This window comes from Aythya ferina (genome assembly GCF_964211825.1).
Source record: "Aythya ferina genome assembly, chromosome: 1".
NCBI lineage: Eukaryota > Metazoa > Chordata > Aves > Anseriformes > Anatidae > Aythya > Aythya ferina.
Window position 1 is genome coordinate 157,699,519 of NC_140296.1, and position 19,809 is coordinate 157,719,327.

The 19,809-nt window shown below is 46.9% G+C and overlaps 1 protein-coding gene and 2 long non-coding RNA genes across 4 annotated transcripts; 1 reads left to right on the forward strand and 2 right to left on the reverse strand.

The window, feature by feature from the left end:
* Positions 1-990: 990 nt before the first annotated feature.
* LOC311423772 lies at positions 991-3,773 on the reverse strand. Its single transcript, XR_014685852.1, has 3 exons — positions 3,651-3,773; positions 2,031-2,167; positions 991-1,761 (listed from the first exon to the last, which is right to left on the reverse strand). It is a non-coding gene; the product is annotated as an uncharacterized lncRNA (long non-coding RNA).
* Positions 3,774-7,977: 4,204 nt separating this feature from the next.
* DUSP6 (dual specificity phosphatase 6) lies at positions 7,978-12,848 on the reverse strand. Of its 2 annotated transcripts, XM_084505624.1 has the most exons (3): positions 11,851-12,816; positions 10,906-11,343; positions 7,978-9,484 (listed from the first exon to the last, which is right to left on the reverse strand). In XM_084505624.1, the coding sequence occupies exons 1-3, from the start codon at positions 12,251-12,253 to the stop codon at positions 9,177-9,179; spliced, it is 1,149 nt and encodes a 382-aa protein (XP_084361750.1). In that variant the 5' UTR covers positions 12,254-12,816; the 3' UTR covers positions 7,978-9,176. The 2 variants fall into 2 exon arrangements, with proteins under 2 accessions (XP_084361750.1, XP_084361751.1); XM_084505625.1 differs by lacking the exon at positions 10,906-11,343 and having other exon boundaries at positions 11,851-12,848.
* Positions 12,849-12,996: 148 nt separating this feature from the next.
* Positions 12,997-19,261, forward strand: LOC311428986. Its single transcript, XR_014687982.1, has 7 exons — positions 12,997-13,056; positions 14,679-14,802; positions 14,985-15,073; positions 15,413-16,279; positions 17,664-17,736; positions 17,851-17,940; positions 19,194-19,261. It is a non-coding gene; the product is annotated as an uncharacterized lncRNA (long non-coding RNA).
* Positions 19,262-19,809: the final 548 nt, after the last annotated feature.

Sequence of the window (19,809 nt, forward strand, 5' to 3'; positions counted from 1 at the left end):
TTCTATCTCAATGCAACAACTATGACTGCTTCCCTTTTAGTCTGGTGACTTCTTTTTTTTTTTCTGTGCAAACAACAGTTTGCCCATCATATTCTTGCTCTTGCGTGCACAGACCAAGCAGTTTAGTACTGCTCAAGCTTTGTCATGCATTCCTTGCCTTGGGCCATAACCCGTGTCTGCTTCCTACCATCACTGTATAAAAGAACATTTATTAAATGCTCTGGTACTGAGTATGAAAGAACCAAACCCACTGTATTTAGCCAGGTCTGTGATTACCAGCAGATCAAAGACCTGCTTGACAACAGTTGTGACTTCTAGGCAGACACCCAAAATACAAAACCAGTTAGAAACTTTTACAGGGAATGAATCAATCCTCATCATAACTGTAGGTAGGAGGCACATGGAACAGAATCATTTGGCTTTCACCTTGGAACAATGCAGGTTCTTTCTATATTTCTGAAATAACAGTAGCTCACATTTACAATAATACATAAGAAAGTCTGTTCTTCCATTTTTATTTTTTTCCCCAAGTAATGACACTCACACACACAGTTCCTGGGCCTGATTCATCACCTTATTACTTCATTACTTCATTATTTCAGGGACTCCATTTATAGTGCTGCACCAACATGAACTATGAGCTCTGTCTGTGATACTTTTAGAAACGAAAGGGTACAACGGGCTTCTCCAAAATGGCTCAGGATTTGAGACTGACTTGTCCAAGTTCCCTGTTTGATGATCCTTTGCAGGACCAGATCCCCAGGGTGTGAGGGCTCTGCACCTCCCAAGCAAGCTGCTTCCTCCTCCCTTATGCTGAGCATACAAAACACAAGGGTATTCAGATCATAAGTTAACTCAGAAAATTCCAGTGGTGTGTGATATTGCCCTGTCCAAAGATTCCTGGCTTCTTCAATAATTAGCTGATATTATTGATTATTATGCAGCCTGCACTCTGCATTTTCACAGCCAAAAGAATGCCCCAGTGCCTGATTTTGCCAATAGCTAAGTATGTTAATAACTTTATTGACAGCAATAAGCTCATAAGACTCAGCAATCCAAGGATGTAGGTAAGAACAGACATTCTGGAATACAGCAATATGCATGTTATTTAAGTTGAGCTACACACTGTACCTGGCTGTGTGGGACTCGGTAAAAGAGAAATTTTCTTTTGACCTCAGTTAATTATCATCTTTATTACTAACATCACAGTAATGACCCACAGCTCTAACCAGGTCTCATTAACCAAGGTACTGTATAAACATATCTGATGATTAAAATCCCTTCCAAAGGAAGCTTGAATACACTTTGAAGCATAAAAAGTGAGAATCCTGTTAATTTTATTCCACCACAATTGACAGGGTCTTTTAAGACCTTAATGCTGTAATAACAAACTGAGGGCTCAAGTGTGATCTCAGCTACTCTTGTGTAAAGCCATAGGAATGCCATTTGTTTAGACCTCATTGGAGAAGTTGAAATATGTATTGCTGCATGAAGCAAAAACTCTATTAGAAGGATACTATTAAGGTTGTGATGTCAAGCACTTTGAAGGCTACAGGAGAACTTGCACAACTAGCTGCCACCAGAGACACCTCCAAGTGTACAGTTTAGCTGGCAATGGACCCTTGAAACTACCATTTTCTCACCTCTTGCTTTTCCAGCAGCAGTCTCCAAGATATCCCACTTCTGTCACCTGATGTGCATTTTCTCCTCTCTCTAAGCCAAAACGCGTTCACAGATCACTGATCTCAGCCATGCTTTGCCCTGGGAAAGGGGGATGTAAGGAACATTTATACTGCACAGTGCAGGACACTCCAGCTAGCTATGATCAGTACTGCTGAGGTACAGAAACCACACAGCTCCTCCCAAAGCACTGTGTGGCCAGAGGAGCCCCCAGGCATTGCCCCCAGCCAGAGGGAAGCCTCTGCCCTCACTTCTGGGGCTGGCATTTCTTCAGGCTGCTCAACACCAGGAGCCTACGCATCTGCTTTTTATTGCTGCTAACTTGTAAAGAATGTTCAAGATAAAATTACTTGGCACATGCAAATTGCCATCTTCCAAGTCCTCAAACTTTGGGCAAGGGGAGTTTTCCCGGGGGGCAGCGGCAGGCACATTCCCCACACAATCTGCCAGATCTCTCGTCCCTTCCTCCAGGCACCCAGTGCTGAAGCTGTTCAAGGAAACAGAAACAGATTTTGTTGCAGACATATCAAAAATAAATAATAAATAATACAAATAAAAATAAAAAAAAAAATAAAAAATAAATAAAAAGGCATCTTCTTTAGAAAAATAGTCCAAGTCTTTTCAGATGACATTTTCAGAGGGATATTCATTTCTTTTTATCTTTATAGATCAGCCTGAGGCATTTATATTCGAGTCCAAAGAAAGTCTAGCAAAGTTGTAAACATCTGAAAAGAAAGTCCTCTTACAAAAGGAGGCATTGGTCCACCTTAATAATAGACATCACTGCCTGCTCTGACAATAATTTGCAAATAAAAAAAAGCTTTTGTTCATGTACAGTAGCCTGCAAAATGTCAATTAAAACCAAAATCTGGGCAAGGGATTGTAAAGGTATGTGGGACGACTAATCTGTTGTTCCTGTTTTGCATTCCCAGAAATAAGACACATTTTGTCTGTATTTATAACAAAAACATCCTAGACAGAGTTTGGTGTTACCCAATTACCTAACAGTTAAATGGAGTATCAACTCCTAGCATGGGCTGAATTTCAGCATGGATGAGGGGTGTCGAGCTACATTTCTTCACAGCAGGCAGTGTTGGCCTGGAAACCCCTCAAACAAATGAATGTGATAGAAATACTGACACGGCAAATGCAATTTAGATCACTGATAGCACAGGAAATCCTCATCAGTCAAGCAACAGCTGAACTGTCACTGATGTTGAACTTTTTTAATGTGTCAATAGGTCCCCAGGACACTGAAGTATCATTTTAAAAAATAAGCAGAAAAGTTGTCTTTCGCAACTCTGAGGTATTTTAACTTTCTAGTTCTGTCTTGTTCAGAAACTTAGAATATTACTGTATGCAGGGGAAAAAAAGGACCTACAGAGATCACCAGTGTCCATGATGGTCTCTATATAGACACAGATAGCATCATCAAGGGGGCTGAGGTTGTTACGACCACCTGTTGGTGTCAGTGTCTCTGCTCCTATGCTGATTTACTCCACTGGACTGTTCAACCCATCAACTGAACAGCTAATTTGTTTTCACAAATACTAAATATTCCAGTCTGCTTTCAGTCTGTTTTTGTAAGGACACCGTTTCCCAGCGAAGGGAAAAAAACGCCACCTTTAAACTACAGCGAACTTTTGCCCTGAGTAAGGCAAGTGTCAGCCATCAATCTGTTTTTCAGATGGTTTCACTTGCAGATGGGAATTTATTTCCTGCAGAGTTGAGGTTGGCAGGAAATAGAATGAAAAAAGAGACTTCCATGATGCCCCAAAACATGGCTTTAACAGAAAAACAGATAAATTAATTAAAATGGAAGTCTCAGAGTTATGCGAGGACAATGCCCATTTGGAAAGACGGAAGACCTCAGCAGCAGGACTTTCCAGAACACTTGTGCCTCTGGCAAAATGAGCAGAGTGCTTCACCATGGCCTCTACATTATGGTAAACAGACCTCCCACGTAGTACCATTTTCTGTCGCTGGTATCTGCAGTGCTGGAACAGCCCGGGGATGGGAGAGTGCCAGCATTGCTGTGCGCTTCCTGCGTCCTGAGGATCACAGCTGTGAAGTAGAGCAGGGCGCACTTTCTGTTGCATTTCTCAAATATAGTCCTGAATGCAACTTCTGTCATTAAGAGATATTTCCTAAACAGACTCCATGCCCCCACTTTCCAGCTGATAATGATCTCCTTGTGTTTGCGCTAAGTCAACATCCTTCATCTTTGCCTTATGAGGGAAAGCTATGGCTGTGAGTGCACCAAAATTCCCTCAGCACTTGCAGATTCCTATCATAACAAACAACAGAAAGCAGCTAAGTTTGGTTTTCTTTTTTCTTTTTTTTTTTTTTCCTTCCTTACTGAGACAAGCACTTTACTTAAAAGACAGCAGCTCCTATACCAGCTTTCTGTCTGTGCTATCTTCTAAGTACAGCCAATGCTTATCTCTCAGACACAGCACTGAAGGAAGGAGAAACATGACGCAGCACCACCCCTTTCCGGCTCTTGGGGTAAGAAAGGGCAGGGTCCCTGTACCCCAGTGACCCCATGCACCATGATAAAACACCAGTGGGCATTTCCCTGGGGCTATGAGGTGCTTGGAGTAGACTCAGCCACCTTGTCTGTACTCAGCAGCTCGCTGCAGTCCAGGAGTTACTGCTGTGGAGTTACTGGGTCTGGCCCCATCCTTGTGCTCCTGCAGTGACTGAACGAGGCTGAGTACACGCACACCACATCCAACACATCCATGCCGTACACCCAATGCCTAATGGGATATCAAACTGGGCTTAGGAATTTGTCCTGCCACCTTCACTCAGGCAAAGCTTTTACTGGTTTACAGCGGTGTAGTGTGAACATCTAAGCTGCAGTCTCACTGAAGTGTTCAAGTACAGCTGTTTTTCCCAGAGTTCTGAATGAAGTGTCATCACACTCCCCAACAGGGAACATTTTTTGGATAAGCTTTTCAGAATGCAAAAGAAGCTGAAGCAACACTCTCCATATACACACCCATTGCATCCAGCTTCAGTTTTGCCAGCACAGCCACCTTTGGTGGCCACATGCTTGGTCTCTCCCCGCTTTCCATCCTTCCTGACCATATGGAGCCAAATCTACACTGAGACAGGGAGTGGTGATGGGGAAAAACTCATCTTCTAGGAGCTACTAAGAGGACAACGGTGGCCTTTTCTTACCTCTTCTGCTTATATACACCTTTTCTGTAGCTCACTAAAATTGATCTGGTCTATGAGACTCGTCCTGTCATTCTCCATTTCACTGACAAAACAAAGAGGATAATGGAGGCTTAAAGCTGGGACAAAGCTGAGTTGATTTAGGAAATATGAGGAAAACAAGAAAAGTGTGACAGACGAAGGGTACGAAAATGAAAGAGAAGTAAGAAAGGACCACAGAGTTTAGCACAAGGCCTGTGGAAAAACAGAAGATACAGGGGAAGAGCAGGACTGAGAAAGGACAGTTAAGAGAACAGGGAAAGAGAAGATGGTGAATACAATAACAACAAAACCAGAAGGAGGTGGAAGACATTTTGAAGGTGGCTGTCAAGTGGTCTCAAAGGCTGTGAGTGGGAAAGAGGAAATGTGAGAAGAGGAACCTGCACTATGAGCCACGCTATGTTATTGCACAGAAAGTGGAAAGCTAAGTGCGAATGTGCACCCAAGCACTGAGGGGAACCTTGACCTTGCAGGAGCAAAGGGGATGTTGATGCCACAGAACACAATTTCACCCTTTGTTTTAAAGACACAGATGGGTTATGTGAGAAAGTTCTGGTCTTGTGGGATTCACTCCTGGTATAGGTTTCCTTCCTGATATCCACATAGCTTCTGAAGTAATTCAGTATCTCACACTCCTACATTATAATATGAAGCAGGTTGTGATTTTTTAGCTACAAAGCATTCCCCCCCTCTTCCTTACACACATTGGGCCTGTCCCTACAGGCACAAAGGATTTATTCTTCTCTTTACAAATTACTTTACCAGCTGAGGAACTGCAATAGCTGCCAAACGCCCCAGAAGCCCAAGACCTCTGCCCCATCCCAACGAGGACTGGAACAAGAGAGGGGAGAGAGGATGCAAGTAATTTGGAAACAAGTGCTAGGAGGGCTGCAGAGGCAAGCATATCCCAGCCTCAGAAAAGCCAGCAAGGGCTCGTGTAGCATGTGCCATTGCCTTCACGCTGCTGGGGCACAGCTACTAGGGCATGAGCACATGAAGGAGAGGTGAATGTTGCTGGGGAGAGCCCCTTGCCTCTTTTCCTTCCAAACCATTTGTAATTAAGAGCTGGCACATAAGCAAGTGAAATAATAATAATAATAATAATAATAATAATAATGATAATAATAATAGTAATAATAATAACAACAACAACAACAACAATAACAATAAATCAGAGGTTGAACCAGTTTGGGGATCAGTTCCAGTTGTCGTTTGGGTTTGCCTGCACCCAGTTATTCGTGTGCAGTCCCGGTGCAAGTTCAGCCACAGTTTCTGACCAACGACCCTGCTCCAGGGCTTGTTTGAGGACAAACCATGGCTGGAACGAGTTTTCTGCTTGACTCTGCTGTAGGGTGTGTGAGAGCAAATCTGGCCTTCTTTGCTTGCTTGTCCTGAAAAATGATGAATTGCAGAACTACCCCTTGGTGTTAGTCATTCAGTGAAGCAGGAAGGAAGCAGGAAGCCCTTGTGAGCACTAACTTTTCAAAGCAGTTTGCAAAGAAAGCAAAGGCCCTCCCCTAGGCTACATCATCACACACCGCTGCTTACCTCCTCACCTTAACGGCTACCTAGGCATGATTAACATTCGCAATTCATTTAGCTGGAAATATTTGCCCGGTGCAAACAGCTGAGGCACTGCCAGCGAGCTGTTTCTGTACGCAACACAGATCAAAAGGGGGAGGGAAGGGGAGCCCTACACTTGCTGAATGGGAGAGGCCCGACCGCGCTCAACAGGTTCAGTTCACACTGTGACCCTGCCCAGCTTCCTGCTATTCAGATGTGTTACTTCCCCTTTGTGGTAATGGCCTGTGGCAGCCGGCCAGAAAACACTATTAATTTCAGAAGTGGCCTGACAACAAACCCACAGCGAAACGAGAGGAAGTGGCGGGGAGGCCATCTGTTGACTTCAGCAGAACAGTAGGGACGCAGCTATGTAGGTTTCTACAAGGAAAGCAGATTAATAATCCACAAAGAGGAAACTGGCTAAAATTATCCACAGACCATATTAAAAAAAAAAAAAAAAAAAAAAAAAAAAAAAAAAAGAGTCACTTGAGCTGCAGCTGGACAGGAAATTGCTAGAGCTGCTTGCAAATCTCCACTTTGAACGGAGCAGCACAGGGAATGCCAAGAGCGGAAACCGTTCAAAACTGGATTAGCACAAGCCAAGTTTAACTGCAACCCACTTCTACTTTCACAGTTTATGCACTCAATCTAGGCCACTACTGCATGAGACAGTGACTCATTTTTTTCCCATGTTTTGTTTGCTTTTCATTTCACACACTTGCAGTTGCTAAAATTACATGAAATGTGCTCCGGCTGCCAGGATCTGTGCAGAACCCCAGCTGACAGCCCAAGCTGGAGGAGCCGTCCACCTCCCTTGCTCTGCACATGGGTTTTGGCACCACCCTTCTGTGGGCCACTTCTCCTTAGGAAGGATGTTAGTACATTGCAGCAGGAAGTTTTGCAATCGCAAGAATCACCCTTTTCCCTCCCGCAGAGACAGGGCTGCTTGAAGGGTCCAAAGAGGACATGAGGTGACTACGGGTACGTAGAGACTTTTCCTCTGTGGCTGCACGTGCTAAATTACAATGTGGCTGAACAACGACAGAAAATCTTTCACTGGCTGCAAAGTGTTTACGGGTTTCTGGGAAATGAGTTCCTGCCGGACAGATAAGGAAAGCACAATCCCATCTCCTGTCATCTGTAATAGAGTGGCCAACACTTGTAAATAAACCCAGAAAGCAGCAGCTCCTTGATCTAAAAAAAAATAAATAAAAAATAGAGATCCTTATGCCCCAGGGTCAGGTGCATCCCTAGGGTTGCAAAGGGATGTTGGAATATTTTGTGATTAACCTAAAGGCCTTCAAAGTCTTCCCTTCACCAAAGGCAAGAGCCCTGTATGTGTACAGTTTATTCATTTAAGCAGCAGTGGACCAAAGGGGAAAGCAAGGCTTTATTGTCTCTGGGGCTGTACAAAAGCTGTTGAAAACAATCATTACCTTTAAACAGAACCATATGTGTATGTGCCATTAACCACACCCACACAGAGGGGAGAGGAGGAATAAATGAGGCGGGTTCTCAATAGCCAAAAATAGTTATTTATTTATTAATAACTTAAGGTTTTACATTCTTATAATAAATTCCATCTTAAAACTTTTACACCATGAATTACTCTCCCTTATTGGCAACCGTGTGCAGGTTCACTGTGCGTACACACAGGTACAAATGTTCGCACATACTTCCAGTTTTATACAAAAAAAAACGAAAGAAAGAAAAAGACGCAAAATATTGCATTTGAAGTGAAGCTCCCTGAAGAATTTGTACAGAGGTAATGCACTGTTTTAGCACATCTGAAAGTTTTAAAAAGTGATCAAAAATCTTTTGCAGATCTCCTCCCAGATGATCTATTTACAAAAGGTAAGGCAAAAAAATTAATTTAATTTTAAAAATATATATATCATGTGGAAACTACAAGAGTGTGAGAAAAAAAAAAAAAAAAAACACACCACAAGGGAAAGAAAAATATATGAAAGAAGAGACTGTACTTGCTCACAAACTTCTCACCATTGCCGTATCTCCCCCATGGAAAGCTTGCTTCAGTTGAACCATAAAATTAAGCATGCTGCAAATATATTCTTTGCAATAATAATCATTAAAAAAAAAAAAAGAACAAACAAATAAAGCAGAGTTTATGAAGAGAACGAAAACATATATGTCCCTTGGATTGATCTCTTGAATACATGTGAATTCAAAAAAAAAAAAAAAAAATAAAAAAAAATCACAAATCGACTCAAGATTAAATATTTACATTGATCAAGTAGAATACTACTGAGCTCCTGGCAAACAAGTACTCCAAATACACTAAGCTGAAATCTCTTTCTTTGGCTCCTCTAAATCAAAACCAATCAACAAACAAAATAACCAGTCTTCACTGAAGACAGAAGTGTACGCCGCAGATCCAAAAGCACAGAGGGGAGTGGGGCAGCTCCGGTCCCGGGGAGCATGTGCTTGGCCCCGGCCAGCCTCATCCTGCCCCGCCGGGAGGCAGTGAGCGCCCACGAGCCCGCCGCGGGCATCCCAGAGAGCTCAGCGCCGTCCCTCCCATCGCAGCCGCCTGCTCCATACCGCATAACCTTTCCTGGCCTGCGCCAGCAGCCACTGCCTGGTACCGCAGGCCAGAAAAAGAGAAAGCTGCGTCTTCTTGATCGCTGCCGAAGAGAAACCAGTGAGGAATGATCCCATGAGACGGACAGGAGAAGGGAGGCCGCAGGCACTCACGTGGACTGCAGGGAGTCCACCTGGAAGACATTCTGGTTGGAAGGGGTGGTGAAGTACAGCTGCTGGTTGGGCACACGATTGTCACAGGGGCTGCTCAGCCCCAGGGTCCGCTCAAAGTCCAGCAGCTGACCCATGAAGTTGAAGTTGGGAGAAATGTTGGACTTCTTCATCTTGACGATGTCATAGGCATCATTCATGGACAAGTTGAGCTTCTGCATGAGGTAGGCCACCGTCACCGTGACCGAGCGACTGATCCCTGCTAAGCAATGCACCAGGACGCCACAGTTCTTCCCTCGTGCTTCATCTGCACAGAGACAAAGAGGCAGAGAAAGACACATAAGATAGAGGGTTGGTAACTGATCTCACAGCACAAACAAGATTAGTATCGGGCAGGAAGAAAGGGCAATTCTGATCTCAGTGACTGGCAGGACAAGGCAAGAGTTAACTTCACCGGCTTAAAACCAAGACAGGAGGTGAATCCACCCCCCTAAGCATATGCACAGAAGTCCAAGAACTGAGAAAACTAAGGAGACAAAGGGAGCAGGATACGCCGCATGACACTGTTTTAGAAGTCAGTTTTAAAAGACACTCTTTCGCTTGGAGATTTGCTTTAAATTCTTAGTCCCCTCGCCCCAGCATGGAAATCCTGCAATATGTCACTGAATGCCTTTTATACAGACCAGCAGACTGCAAAGGTCTATTAAATTATTCTCCAACTGTTGTGCAGCTAACAATGGAGGTATTCAGGCATTTTAAAAGAATGAGGGAAGTCACAGGGGACAGCCCATTAGGAGGAACAGGATGTCAACATTGGTTGAAAATGGGTTCCTTTGTAATAGGAAATGCATTACAATGCCTGGAGATTAGTTTCTTTGTGGCTTCCAGCCCACATTTCTTCCTGCTGGGCTCAGATTACCTACATTCTCCACTATTACCGGTATCATTCAACCGGATTACAGCACAGCTTCCCAACAGATAATGCGATGCCCACCCCACCGCACCCCAAGAGAGGCGGTTTTAGACTGTGTGTCCCCCCGTCTAACTACAAACGTGAACAAGGACTCCTTGAGCCCTGGGGGACGCGTTTCCAAAGCTGCCGGATAACGGCGAAGGGCTGCCTCGCCGAGGCACTGAGCCCGAGAGGTGTATCATTATTACCACGAGATTTAATTAAAGCCCTGACTATACATTTGCCAGGGATGCCGGTTATGAGTAAGTTGCATTTTAAAAGCTAAAATTAGCTTCCCAGAACGTTTCTTTTCATCACACTGCTCTACAGTAGCCTCAAGAGGAGAAAGAAAAAAGAAAAAAAAAGAAGGGGGGGGGGGACATAAAGCCACCAACCCCAGACTCATATGCCTTCTCCCTCTGCCCTACAAAGATATTTCAAGATATGCCCCATCCTGCACATCGCTCAGCCCCCAGCTTCCACACAAATGCCTCAGGGAGGATTTCCACAGCCAGCCAAACCAGGTAGACATTTGGTACCTGCAAATGTCACTCACACCTCTCAATAAATCTGCAAACAGCACCCACCTCTCAACTTAAGCCAGCTTTAAATAAATAAATAATAATTAATTAAAAAAAAATAAATCAGCAGGGCATACCCCAGAGACTGTGAGAAATGCTACTACATCTCCTCACCCCAAATCTCTTTCGAATTCTGCAAAATAAACTGACTTGTACTGCTTGCTATGCAGCTGTTAGCAAATAACTGTGTCTCACCTATGAAGGAGATGGCCTCAGGGAAGAACTGAGACAGATTTTGGCTCCAGTGGTCAGAGATCGGGATCTGCTTGTACTTGAATTCGCCGGCGTTTTCAAAGAGATTAGGCAGGTTGGGGGTAACATTCAAGATGTATTTTATGCCAAACTCTTCTAAAACGTCCAGATTCGTGGAGTCCTTGGCACAGCCTAAGTAGAGGTAGGGTAAAATCTCCACTGGGAAGGAAGGCTGGTTGTTGGAGAGAGGGCTGCCATCGGAGTCGGTGGCACTATTGGGGTCTCTGTCAATGTCAGATTCAATATCTGATGAGGAATCAGAGCTGATTCGGAGCCCTCCTAAGCCCAGGACTGGCAGCGGAGGAGAGCTGCTGCTACATGAGCTGTCTAGGTTAGTTTCGCAGTGCAGGGCAAACTCGGCCTGGAACTTGCTGAAACCACCTAAGGAGAAAAGCAAAGCGAAAAAAAAAAAACGCAACCTGATATGAGACTGCATGCCCAGTACAGCTCTGCCTGCAAGGGGACATCTGTTTCCCACCTCCTCCAGCCCCGGGTAAAAAAGAGGAAAACGCCACACGGCCATGCAGACGGACTAACCTAAAAAAGGTTTTAGCAAAATCGCCCGCTGCGGCAGCGGGGGGGGCTCCGGGCGGCCGCGATTAAAGCCCAGAGCCGCTTCGCCCCGCGGGGACCTCTCAGGGACGGCCGGGCGGCACCTCCTGCCGTCCTGCCCGGGTCCCCGCTTACCCCGTCCTCCCCTGGCTGCTGCAGCGACCCCAGCCCCCTGGGTGTCCTTAAGCAAAGCGAGGAGAGGGGCTCTGCGGGGGGGAAGGGGGGAAGCACGGGGACAGCCCCCGACAGCCTGCGGGGCCCAGGGGTCGCTGCCCCCCACCCCTGCTCCGCTGCTCCGGGTTCGGGGAGCTCGCCTCCCCGGCCCCCCTCGCTCACCTTCCAGATAAAACGCCTTGCAGCCTTCGTCTTTGAGGCGCTTGAGGAGCAGCCCCAGCACGGACTCGCCGCCCGTGTTCTCGTTCCAGTCGCGGCTGTGCTCGTCGTACAGCACCACCGTGTCGGTGCCGCACCGGCGGGCGAAGCGCTCCCGGTCCTCCTCGCTGCTGGCGACGAGGGAGCGCAGGGGCAGGTTGCCCTTCTGCAGCCGCCGCAGCATGATGCCGGGGATGGCCACGTTGATGGCCGACTCGATGTGGGACGACTCGTACAACTCCTGCGGCCGGCAGTCCATCAGCAGCAGCCGCTCGTTGCCCATCTCCAGCTGCTCGTTCAGCCACGCCACAGATTTACTAATCGCCATTTCCGACGCGAAAGGGACGGGTCTGAGCGTATCTAGCATGAGGAAGGACGGGGGGCGCGGAGCGGGCTCTGGAAGCGCCCCTCTCTCTCACAGGGGCATGCGGCTGGCTGGCGGCGGGAGGCGGCAGCCCTCCGCCTCGCCACAACTTATCTCCCCCCGCCCCAGGGAAATGAATCACGCAGCCCCCCCGCACCGCCTCCCCCGCGCCGGGCGCCGGCGGAGCCCCGGGGAGGGCGCAGCAGCCCCGGCGGGTGCGAGCGTGTGCTGCTGGGTGCGCGCTGCCAGCCTGTCCCCGCTCTCCTCTCCTTTCTTATCTTCTCCTCTACTCTTCCCTTCCCTTTCCTTTTTTTTTTTTTTTTTTTCTCAATGAATCCCTGAATGAACCTGCCTAATCGCCGCTGCAGCCCGAGAGCCTTCGGGCTTTTCCTCCTCCCCTCGTGAATGAAATCCAATTAACGTGCCGCCGAGCCGGGCTGCCCCGCTCGGCGCGGGGGCCGCTCTCCCTTCCCTCTGTCCCTCCGGCCCGCAGCCTCGTGCCCGTGCCGTGCCGTGCCGTGCCCAGCCCCGTGCCGTGCCGGCCGGCGCCTCCCGCAGCGCTCCCCGCGCAGCGCGCCTCAATGGGCCCGGCGGCGGCGCGCTCAATGGGGACGTCGGGCGGCGCAGCCAATGGGGGCGCGCGGAAGGGGCCTGTTGCCGCGGCGACGGGCCGGCTGGAACAGGTCGCGGTGATGAATCGGTAATGAGTTTGTCATTCACAAAAACGGAAAGGAATTTCCGCTCCGGATAAACCGAGTGCAAACAAGCGGCGGCCGCGGCGCGGCGGGCGGAGGCCGCGGGGGCAGGTGAGGGGGCGAGGCCCTGCCCCTGCTCCCAGCAAGGCGGCCCCGGGGGGGCACCCTCCTGCCCCTCTTGCTCCTCATCAGCGCCTTTTCTCCGAGCCCCCAGTCTGCGGGGAGCCGGCCGCGTGTCCCCACATTATCCCCCATCGCCCCCACCACCCCCCCCAGCCTGGCTCTCCCCTAGGAAGTGGGGGGGGGCAGCCCTGTCCTCAGCTGATCCCCACGGGATCCCCGCCCCCGTTAACCCCGCACCCCCCGCCCAGACACACACACACACACACACACACACACGTCCCCGGGTGGAGCCCCCCCCGCCGCCGCCCGTCCCCCCCCGCTGTCCCCGCGGCGGGCGGAAGGAGGCTGCGGCCCCGCAGCGGGGGGGCTGCGGGAACGGGGCCCGGCGGAGCGGCGCCGGGGGAGCCGGGACCGGAGGGGGGGCGGGAGGAGCGGCGCCGGGGGCGGCGGAGCGGGGAGCGGGGGCGGCCGGAGGCCGGGCGGGGCGGCTGCGAGGTGCGGCTTTAGCGCACGGCTGAGCGAAAAGCCAGGAGCGAAAATAAACCGGGAGAAGCCTCACGGCTAATCCCGCTGCTGGCGGCGTCTGCCCCGGAGGAAAATCGTTCCGGTGAGGCCGGTCCCGCCGCTGCTGCGCTGCCGGGCGGTTATTTTTAACCTCGGCTGGAGGAGGCTCCTCAGGTAGCGAGCGGCTGCCGAGCAGCCCCGCGCCCCCCCACCGCAGAAGCCCCCAGTGATGCTGAAGGAGCTGGCACGGCACCCGCCGCAGGGTCCGGACAGGCTGACACCCAGGTGGCACCAGCGACAGCCGCCCCAGCAGGGACTTGGACAGGATCCTCGGTTGCTGCTTGTTTCGAAAGCTTGGGAGCGGGGCTTCAGCGTTACATAAATTCTGCGCTGCCCCTACACGGGAGGATTTGGCCAGAGTGCGACACAGGACACGCAGACCCCACCCGCTTTGTCCCACAAATTGTCAGGGCCACCGTGCCCACCACGGCCCTGACCGCTCTCCTTAAAGGGTTTCCAGGCCGGTGCTGCCAGGTGCTTCCCCTGCTCGGCTCTGTATTTCAAGGCACACTATCTAAACGTTCAGAATCGTGACAGATCAAAGCAGGAGCCTTCGTGTATTTTATTATGATTTTGATTTTTTCCCCCTCTGCTATATTTAAGCCTTTTGTTCTCACCCAGGCCAGGGCTCAGGCAGGTCAGCAAACTTCGGAGCTGGCACCATCGGTTTCTTTTTATCAGTATGGCAAATAGCACAGTCCCCTGCTAAATAAATAACCGGATCATAATTTAAGTCCTACTTTTTTTCCCTTGAAATTGACACCATGATTATTCTTTATCTTTATTCGCAAGTGTAACATATCAACTTAAAATTTTACAAACTAATAAAACCCAAACCTCAGCCTTGCTATCCGTGGGTGTCAGGCTCAAGAAATGGAAAGTCTGGAAATGGAAATTCTGCAAAGCATGAGCACCTGAAATGGAAATTCCCAAACCTGCTTAATAGGGCCTCCAAGAGAGGTGTTTATTTCTTAAGGTGCAGTATATTGCAGTGCTTGTCTTACAGCCATGTTAAACATTTCTCCTTACTCGTTTATGCCATTAAGGTGTATTTTCTCTGATAATCTGCATCCCAACAATAAGAGCCACAGTCAGAAGAATCTTCAAATGACAAAAAAAAAAAAAAAAAAAGTCAACTTGAAAAAGCAGAAGGAGTCACATCAAACAATGGTGAGTGTGACCTGAGAGTTAGAGACTGGGACACATTCAGCAGAACATTGTGACAAGTCCCAGCAAGCTCGACACAATGACAAATACAATTTGTTCCTTGTAATCCACATTGATATTAATTTACATGTTTTTTCAGGCTTACATTGTACATTGATGATTTTTTTTTTTTTTTAAATGCATAGAAAAACTTCAGCATATTTTCAGAGTCTGGATTTGAAGAAGACAACAAACCCCAAATTATTTCCATCAAATACTTCCATATTCATATAAGGTAAACTTGCCTCTCTGATGACTAAAATATTTTAGGAAGAAAATACGTTCTGATTATCATCTTCAGGGCATTTTCAATGACGTTTTATGGCAGTGGTTTAAAATAAAAATCTTAGTCATTCAACATTTTAACTGAAAGCAACATATTATGCAAGCAGTTTATCAAACCCATTGAGATACCTGCCTAATATTAATCCAACAATAAATAATGATAGCATTTAAAGAGATTTTCATCGTTAGTACTGTCAGATCTGATTGAAATGTTATGAATGTTAAGGTTAAGTATATGAAGGCAATAAAAATTTAGATGAAGCACGCTCAGAAGAGTTATATTTCCCAGGAGGATCTGGGGGCAGAGACTTGCTGTGAGGATGGCTATTGCCAGCTCACTGCGTGGCAACAGTTTGGGGTTGGCGTTTGCTGAGCTGAGAGACAGGCAGGAGATCCTGCTCTGCAGCAGAGTGAAACAAGTGAAACAGAAAGGACACCCTCTGTGCCAGGACTTCCCTCTGCACCACCAGCTGAAGATCACTGGAGGAGAGTGAAAGCTCCATTGTGCTTTGCTGTCTTTGTGTTCGCATGCATGTGTGCCCTCGCTGTCCCTCTCTCTGGCCGAACCACGTTGTCCCATCGGTCTGTGAAGGCGTGCAGGAGTGGACCGTGCTGCCATTTGGTGCTTTATCAAAGACCAGATCTACAGCCCAAGCATCACCAGGTCACCTATCCTTCAACTTCCAGAAGTTTTTGTTGTACCCAGGCAGTGAGAAGAGCCTATTCCTGTTCACCATGACCCCATCATTCATACAGCCACAGGAAGAGAGAGCTTTTGAACCTTGTAATTTTTGTCTCTGAATGGTTTTTGTTTGTTTGTTTTGTTTTGTTTTGTCTTGTTTTGTCTTATCTTTTTATATCTCCCTGGCTGTGAATGAAAACTCTTCAGCCTAGCTCAAAGCATATTTATTGCAAAAAGCCTGTTTTTCTGCCTTTTTGACCAGAGACCTGCTCATTCTTTGCATTTCTCTCCATAGCCTGAGCTAGCCATAATATCTCGGCCAGAGATGGAGACAAGAGTGGAGGATGGAGATTAGAGTTCAGTGTTGCCTAGCCCAATTCCTTCATGTTTTTTCCTTGTAACAGAAAACCTTGCCCTGAATTAGGCAGACAGGATTTCTACACAGTGTAATGGGAGAGAGAAGTACCAAAGAAGGTAGGTATCTATGACATCTTGAAACCAGGCCGGCTGGGCCACTGTGAGACACTTCACGGCCTGGGATGCTGAGGCAGCAGTACAGGGGCATCCTCAGGAGGCTAAGTACTGGTGAAATTTCTTCTTGAGTTAGACACCAAGAATGGGAAAGGTTTTTTTTAAGTGCTTTTGTTCTCTAAAGATGCAGGTTCACACCTCTCTGCCATACGTTTTGGAGCAGAATTTGACAAGAGTCTGTCTTTCTATGGGAAAATGCAGGAAAAAGAAATAGTAAAGGCTTTTTTGTTTCTTTGGTCAGACCTTTCCCATGTTGCATAAATAAATATTTATGATAGCAGGGAGTCCAGCCTTGGTTTTCCACATGCCACTGATGACTTGAATCAAAATGGCAGAGCAACCCTTGGTCTTGGCACTGCTTTATGTCAGGCACATGAAGTACGCTCTAAGATTGCCTGCTGCAGGAGGCCAGAGAGCACGAAACATGCTGGTGTCAGGATTTTGGTTGAGATGTGACTCAACTCAATGCTGGGTATGCAGGTGCTTGGGAAGTGTAATGGAAGTATTTCACCGCTGAGAGGTCATAGCCATGAATTTTGAAGCTCTTGTCTGTCAGCCTTGGCTGAACTAGCCCATGATGGCAGCCATTCAGCTTCAGATGTCAAAAGTTAGCTGTTCCCCTTTTAACAAGATCTCTCCCTTAATAATCACTTTCAGAGGGTCTTCAAAGAGGACAAATTGTGCTATGGAGCTGCTCAGTCCCCTCCACTACCTCTAACTGGCACCTAGCATAACCAGCCCTTACTTAAGTAAGGCACTTAAGCACCTAACTTTGAAGCCATGAGTTTTGCCTCTAGGTTTGCCTGCAAATCCCTCTCTCCGTTTCTTTTAATTTCAGTGACGTGAGAATTAGCAGCCTGTCTGTGTTGGCTTGTGTGAATGATCTATTTGAGCATAGAAAAACACAAATCACCATAGACTAAACCGGCCATAAAATAGAGTGCCTTTGGTGCAAAGGTGGTTAGTGCAAGGTGCTGCAAAGGGAGAACCAAAGCGCCCTATAAAGCATTTTACTTGTTTTATGCAAAGCACAAACAATTTATGGAAATGGTATTTCACTGATTATTCAATGTCCAATTATTCACAACTAAAATAATTCCTGAAGTTGGAGAAATAAAACACTGAATGACTCCATTTAGGAAATCCTTTTGACTCAAGTGCTTTCCTTGAAACAGCAAATAGCTGGATGACCTCAAGCACATATTTAATTGTGCCTTGTAATAAAGTAACGTAATTAGCAATTACTTAGGAATGATGCTTTTAAATACTTAACAGCTACTACAGAAATGCATTTATTCAAGAGATTTTGTTTTCTTTTGAATTCTAGGACAAAGTAAAAGTTTCCATCTGAATGTAGCTCGTACCTGAGTTCCTCAAATTGTTCCCTAGGGTGTGTAAAGGTAAGCAGTTTTATTTGACAGCAGATCTCTAACGGCTGTAGGGCTCTCTTTTTTTAGAGGATAAAACTAAGCTTGCAAGAGGGCAGTACAAGGCATGCATTTGTTTTTTTTTAGGTACTGCCTTTAGTGGCAGGTTTGGTGGCATTCACCTGTGTACCACTTCATAATGGTTTATGTTCTGCTGGCAACAGAAACATGACACAGGTGGGTAGCTCTGCCTTGAAAACAACAGACGTGAAGAGAACAGAAGGCTAGGTGTCCATATTTTTATAAATAATTACATGTTATTATGAAAGCTTTCAAGTAAAAAAAAAAAAAAAAAAAAAAAAAAAACTGTATAAAGGAGGCAAAAAAGAGAAGCAGACTAAGATCCAAAGGGGATACTAGGGCAGTGATTGTGAGAAAATACTGATATGCCCTTACATTTGGTAGCAGTAATAAATTAATAAATTAGCTTACAAGTTGGAATCCAGATTTGTATGATTCTGTTACCTGTGCAGAGGAAAACAGCAATTCCTATTCGAAAATCTTGATCTGCATTGCAGGAATATCCTGTGGTTCGTACAGGGCCAACAGTGTGGTTATATTATTCCTCTGCCAATGCCAAAGACTTCAGTAGTGTCCAAAATGTTCCCTTGTTCTGTGTGTCATTTTCTCTGACATTGTTTTCTCTGACATTGCCTGCTATTCAGGGGCAGCCTATGTCATGCTATACCGGGCACACACATCACAACAGATGAGGCTGCTGAGAAAATGCTATAATCTCTTTAGTGCAGCCCATTTTGATGTGCTTGGAAGGCTTTATTAGGCACTAGCACGTGGGCTTACCTGGGGAAGCATTAGTGCTATCGCTACAGCGTGTGACTGCACTAGCACAGTCCCATTTTCATCCAGTTCACTCATCCCATCACTCATCCCACAAGGAAGTAAATCTGACAGCATCAAGCAAGTGTAGAAAGCAACTCTCTGTTCCCAACTCTAAAAATTTATTTTCCTCCCCACTTGCAAAGTCCCCAGTCCCACCTCTCTCTCCAGTCACTTGCTCTGACCATGGGAATAAAGCCTGGGATGACTGAAGGCTTTTTCTAGACTCTGAAAGGAGTAAACAGACACTTTGCACAGTGTAGGTTAAATCAACTGTGCAGAGAGCAGAGCAGGGACAGCAAATTACATAAGAAAAAGATTTTCATCCTGGGACGGGCATATTCAGGAAAAGAAACACAGCACAGCTATCTCATGTTCTGGTTCCAAAGAGAGGCAATTAGGAGCCTAACCGAGGCATGAAGAATTCAATTTCCGCTGCCTGTTTTTTATATGGCCACTGGAATGTGTCCTGGGGACCTGGTGGAGCTGAGCACACAGTTTGGCTCCAGGATGTCACAGGGATAGGCAAGTGGATAGATATATGTCCTGGCACCTGCAGCCCCCATTTAGCACGTCTGCTTTACTTTTCACAGATGTAACCCCCGTGGGGACCTTTCCCAGGCCAGGCAGGACCTGCACCAAATGGAAAGCACTGACTGAGGCAAGAATTTCCTTACTGCTGGGCCTGGGGGTTCCCTAGATGCCTAGATGCTCCCTAATGCTTTCCTAGATGTTTCCTGCTGCTGCCAAATGCACTTTGGTAAAATTTATTGAGGGGAAGCACCGAATTGGTGATCTGACGGAGATGCTAAAACGTCCTACTTGGTTAAAAAAAAAAAAAAGAGCTCAAATCACATGCTGAATTTGCAGCACCAGTGGAGTTGCTGGCATGAAGGGGACAGCATGTGACTGGTCCACACGTGTTTGTGTCCTGAGATGCAAGAGTCTGACTTTCTGGTGTAGTTTGATATATTTCCCCCCACTGCCAAGTAAGTAGTGGGTGATAAAAGAAAAACTGCCAAACAGTGGTCTCAAGGGCTCACCACACCTCCTAATTCCCACAGACCCACCTACTAATTTCTTTTTATCTGGAAGTCTGAGAGACCTTGGTTGGTGGAAGAGGGAAAACAGTAGAAAGAATTTGTAGATAGAAAAAGTGTGGAAAGGATAATGCGCTAAACATGGAGCAGCACTTGAAATGTCAGGGTC